At 35.8% G+C, this 5,119-nt stretch overlaps 1 protein-coding gene across 3 annotated transcripts; it reads left to right on the top strand.

Moving 5' to 3' along the window:
• Nucleotides 1–294: 294 nt before the first annotated feature.
• On the top strand, nt 295–4,127 carry LOC113321232. 3 transcript variants are annotated; one of them, XM_026569120.1, is made up of 11 exons: nt 382–522; nt 599–696; nt 1,532–1,613; nt 2,400–2,493; nt 2,601–2,683; nt 2,813–2,946; nt 3,050–3,099; nt 3,221–3,313; nt 3,411–3,502; nt 3,592–3,698; nt 3,786–4,127. In XM_026569120.1, exons 2-11 carry the CDS (start codon nt 637–639, stop codon nt 3,819–3,821), a joined length of 831 nt encoding a protein of 276 aa, XP_026424905.1. In that variant the 5' UTR covers nt 382–522; nt 599–636; the 3' UTR covers nt 3,822–4,127. The 3 variants fall into 3 exon arrangements, with proteins under 3 accessions (XP_026424902.1, XP_026424903.1, XP_026424905.1); XM_026569117.1 differs by lacking the exon at nt 1,532–1,613 and having other exon boundaries at nt 295–522; nt 2,386–2,493; XM_026569118.1 differs by lacking the exons at nt 1,532–1,613; nt 2,400–2,493 and having other exon boundaries at nt 295–522.
• The last annotated feature ends 992 nt before the right edge of the window (nt 4,128–5,119 follow it).

Genomic DNA, 5,119 nt, shown 5'->3' with positions numbered 1-5,119 from the left:
ACTATCAAGTCAATAGATTAGCACTATTAAAGACATACGGACAAGGGGTTTGGATTTTACTTTCAAACAACCTTTTTTATTTTTTTGTCTCATTCACTGTACCTGTAGTTTAGTATAACTCAATCCGGTCAGGTTTTAAAATGTTGCACAAGCTGAGAAAAACTGCACCCTGGTTCGCACCAGAAGGATCCTTGTCTTAACGAGGATAGTTTCGTAATTTCAGTCTCATGGATAACGTACAGCTTTGAATGGAAGTAAAATAGTTTTCAAACTTCATCTTCTGGAGTTGTTTCTCCATTGATCAACATTTATAACTGAGAAGAAATGTCGGTTGTAATTCTACAACCATCAAATAAAACCCTAGTTTTCTCTCAGTATCTTCTTCCTACTACAGAATTTATTTTATCAAGAAAGCACAATTTGGTGGTAAAATTATCAAAGAAATCTTCACTTCCAGGTTCCTACAACAGGATTTGCTGCTCCAAATCCCCGAATACATCCACTGAAAGTAGCTCCCAAGAGGTAATTTCCTTTCTCTTTGTCTTTCTATGAATAATTTGATTTTTATTTAAAATCAAAACGGTCAAATCTCATGCAGGACTCAAAGAGGTTCCCTTGGAAAGTTCATCTTGAAGAATGGAATGTTCCATGGGACTGGAAGGTCGTTTTGTATGTCATGGCACCATATTTGATGAGGTATGTCTTAGAAATGTGTAATGCACTTCATTAAAGATTATTTTTTTCCACCAATAGAACACCTAAAACAATAAAGATCTTAAAGATTCGTTTAAATATTAACATGCAAAGCTACACTTTCTTTTATCTCTTGTTTTAGCCATATAGTAACATGTAAAGATTCAAAAGAACCCTTACCTGAATCTATATAAACATCAACATCAGTAGCACTCTCCTTCATAGAGCATATACTATCTCAATCTCTCGAAAGTAAAGTGGTTGTAGTTAACAATGGCTCAAAATTTGTCTATACATGCTCAAGAGGTTTCTTTGCTCATAACAATATTTCTTGGAGTACTAATTGTCGAATCAGCAAGTAGTAGTGAAGTCGGATTCAGTGTCAATTTGATCCACCGTGAATCGCCTCTTTCTCCATTCTACAACCCCATGGAAACTAATTCAGATAGATGTAGAAGCGTAATCCATCGATCCGTTTCTCGTGTCAATCGTTTCGCTTTCACTAACAACTTAATAAACAGCATTCAGTCTCCAGTCATCCCAGATAGCGGTGACTATCTCATGAAACTCTCTATTGGTTCTCCACCTATTGACATTCTTGCCATTGTAGATACAGGTAGTGATCTTACATGGATACAATGTAAACCCTGTGAAGATTGTTTCGACCAAAGTTCACCTTTATTTGATCCAGAACAATCTTCAACTTTTAGAGACGTAGCTTGTGGTTCAAACTCCTGTAATCAATTATTAGGCAATGGTAGATGTGATGCCAATAATATTAATTGTGAATACACCTACTATTATGGTGATCTATCTCATTCAAGTGGGCTTCTTGCAGTTGATAAGTTCACCGACTAGCGATAGCCAGTTCACCGCTGTTTTTTCAAACATGGTATTCGGCTGCGGGCACCATGACAGAGGTTCGTTTAGTGATCATGAGTCTGGAATAGTTGGCTTAGGAGGTGGACCTTTATCACTTGTTTCTCAACTAGGTTCAGAAACTGACGGGAAATTTTCTTACTGTTTACTGCCCATGTTTGAAAACAGCACTAGCAAATTGAATTTTGGAAGTCAATCTATAGTTTCTAGTCAGGGTGTTGTTTCTACTTCTCTTATTTCTAAAAATCCCTCGACGTACTATTACTTAAATCTAGAGGGCATTAGTGTTGGTAACACAAGAACTCAAAATAAACCAACTGATTTCAGTACTGATGCTGGGAGTGAAGGTAATATTATTATTGATTCAGGAACAACATTAACACTGTGGAACGAGGATTTATACGATGAATTAGAATCCACAGTGAAAGCAGCTACCAATATTGATACCACCGATGACCCAAACGGAATTTTGAGCTCTAGCATCGAAGTACCCGGAATGATATTCCATTTTACAAATGCAGATCTTCATCTCAATAGATTAAATACGTTTATACAGACACCATATGCTAGTTTGATTGGTTTGCCTATGATGCCTAGTCAAACAGCCATTTTCGGTAACTATGCTCAAGTAAATTTTCAAATCAAGTATGACACTGTGGGAAAGAAGGTCTTTTTTGCTCCAAAAGATTGCACCAAACTCTAGATAGAGAGAGCAAAACATGTAAATGTTGATTCAATGAAAAATAGAAGTTATTATATGTATTCAAATTTACTTGAGGGTTACTGAAACCATTCCTCGTAATATTCTGTCAGTATTCTTTTTACAGGAATTGTTGAATCAAAAGGAAATTCACAAAATGCAATCCAATTGTCGATTCAAAATACAGATGAAGTAGCACTGAAATTTTTAGTTGATCAATTGTACGTACAATATTGTTGTACTTTCCATTTTCCTCTGTTGGCTGAGTTTTATAAATTCTTACTCAGCCCCATTTTTTGTTAAATGTTTTGCACTTTTCCTTTTGTAGACTGAAGACTGTAGTTAAGCTTTCGGTTCTATTTGTATTCGTCAATCCTTATCAACCACTTCCTGAAGATGTATTCTCCTACAGTATGTATGTTACATTGTTTTCTTTCATTCCCTGATTTTTTAGCGATTGTGGCATAGACAGTTTACAATAGACTTAATGATTTGACGATGATTCGGATATGACACTTTTCCGCCTTTGATAATTGATAGGATGGAACCAACCATTCAACCTTAAGAACGGGTGGGTCTCATGGGGTTTTGGGGGTCTAATAGCTGCATCAAGTTGTGTTTTTCTCATTAAAGGTTTCACCTCTGGTTTAAATGCTAGCCAGGTTCAAAATGAGGTATCCAAAATAAATATACTGTAAACCTGACTATGAATTTGTTCAGAACGGGTGATATAATGTTCTGCATATTATAGCTTTTGATTCTATCTCTTGGGCGTAGGCAGAAGCTTTGCTGCGCTTGTTCCCGCTTATTGGTGCATCAAATATCAGGTGATATCCTTAACTTTATTCAAATCTTCACGCGAAAATTCTTTACTACGGATATCCGATTTTGAAGTATTTCCTTAACTACCGGAATACCATTAATGCAAACTACATTCTCTCTTCACAGTAATGTTTCCTTTTTGGCCATCCTTGGAATTCTAACACCGATTTGTGAAGAAACAATTTACCGCGGTTTTCTGCTAACTTCACTTTCAAAATGGTATGTTTCTACCCATGGTTGTTGTACTCTCCCTGGCTCTCACTTTAAAGCTTCTTGAAGAAGCACATTGATTCTAACTAACATACAAATTCAACAGGTTGCCAGTAAATGTATCAGTGTTTTTAAGTTCAGTTGTATTCACTCTAGCCCATCAGTCTCCTGGGAAATCGACCGAGATTTTCATATTTGGTATGGCTCTTTTTTGTTTTTGAAGCTAGTCATATCAATATTGTTGAGAAGCATAAAAAATTTGAACAACTTTTGTATTTTAATATTAGGCTTGGCACTGGGATTTGTATATGCTCGAACGCGGAACCTTCTTGCTCCGATTACAATGCACGCTTGTTGGAACTTGGCTGTTGTTTTGATACTGATTTATTTTAAAGTAGGTCGGAGATGTATAAGTGATTTTGTTTTTTAAATCCATTTAATTTCTTCTCATTGCTGAAAGATCATGGGTATTGCTCTGCAGGCGCAAGGGGACGATATCCTCAACTATGTCAGCTAATAAGCCTAATATTCAAAAGATGGTTACAGAGTTTTCTTCATCGATTGTCAGAATTTATGCATGATTGGAAAGGCGAGGTGATACTGCCTGAGTGGAAGGAAGATAGAGTAAAAGGCTGAAGTTGTAGTACACCCAATTTAACTTCTATTTTTATTGTATGTTTAAATCCCGAATTTGCTATTAGCTGCTTCATTCCAATAGCTGTTTACATAACTTTATATTATGCTGCTCAGCTGTTTGTATACTTCCATTGAAACTAGTTTGGACAGAAATCCTGCTTCAAAAAATGCACTGCCATGGGACTTATGTGTTTGGTTGTGGAAATTGTAATTCCGGAGGATTTGTACCCAATGGAATCATGGATTCGAGGAATCATGTAAACTCCTATTGTGATTACCTTTTAATTGTATGGTTTTATGATAATAAAATCCAAAGTGTGGTTGTCTATCATTGTATTCTATGCACCTTTAATTTGAACCATTTTTTGGGCACCACTCGGTTTTGGAAGGGGGCATGATTACTAAGGCTATCTTGGTTACACTTATAAGAGGTATCCTGAAGTGTGGAAACGATTAACGTACGCTTTACCTATTCTAGATCAATAACAAAATAAAATTAAAATCATACCCGTCACTTAGCAGAATACGTGAGTTTGAAAAAAAAAAATCTTATCTTTTTCTCTTCTTCCCTCTTTCAACCGGTGCTCGTCATTGCCGATTTCCTGAGTTTGAAATTCTTTTCTTATCTTCCGTTCTTTTCCCCACAAAACCATTATTTTTAATTCGTTTTTGACCATAAAATTTGAGTGGTAATCAACAAAATACAATGAAGATGGAAGATAAAGATTGTAGTTCGGTTAAGAGACTTTTTAGAAAACCCTAGTTTTTCTAACCGAACTTTTGTAGATGAAGAACACGAAGAACATTTCGATCAGGAAAAAAGTTTGTTCCTATCCGAATCCATGAGTTCGGTTGACTCGCAAACTTTTTTTCCTTAACCGAACTCCTCTTTATTTAGGCAAAAGTTAGGATCAGTTGAGTCGTAATTATTTTTCTTAACCAAACTCCTCTCTGTATAAGCAAATATTGAGTTCGATTAAGTTCGTATTTTGTCTACTAAAACGAACAGAAAGTTCGGCTTTATAGGCAACTTTGCGAACACGCGGAAAAGTAGTTGAAGTTAATACTCAAATGGCGAAAACTCCACTAAAACTAAATTCGGGTACCTGCGTTAAATTAAAAATTAATCGAACACATACATATTAGTTCGGCTATGATGAGTGCTAAAAAGTGCATATT

This window comes from Papaver somniferum, chromosome 11 (genome assembly GCF_003573695.1).
Source record: "Papaver somniferum cultivar HN1 chromosome 11, ASM357369v1, whole genome shotgun sequence".
Lineage (NCBI taxonomy): Eukaryota > Viridiplantae > Streptophyta > Magnoliopsida > Ranunculales > Papaveraceae > Papaver > Papaver somniferum.
The sequence above is the reverse complement of the archived record's forward strand: the minus strand, read 5'-3'. Positions and strand labels throughout refer to the sequence as shown.

Coding starts and splice junctions, on each gene's coding strand:
- LOC113321232 (XM_026569117.1), top strand. CDS start 325: ATGTCGGTTGTAATTCTACAACCATCAAATAAAACCCTAGTTTTCTCT. Junction 523..598: donor CTGAAAGTAGCTCCCAAGAG/GTAATTTCCTTT, acceptor AATCTCATGCAG/GACTCAAAGAGGTTCCCTTG. Junction 2,494..2,600: donor AAATTTTTAGTTGATCAATT/GTACGTACAATA, acceptor TTCCTTTTGTAG/ACTGAAGACTGTAGTTAAGC.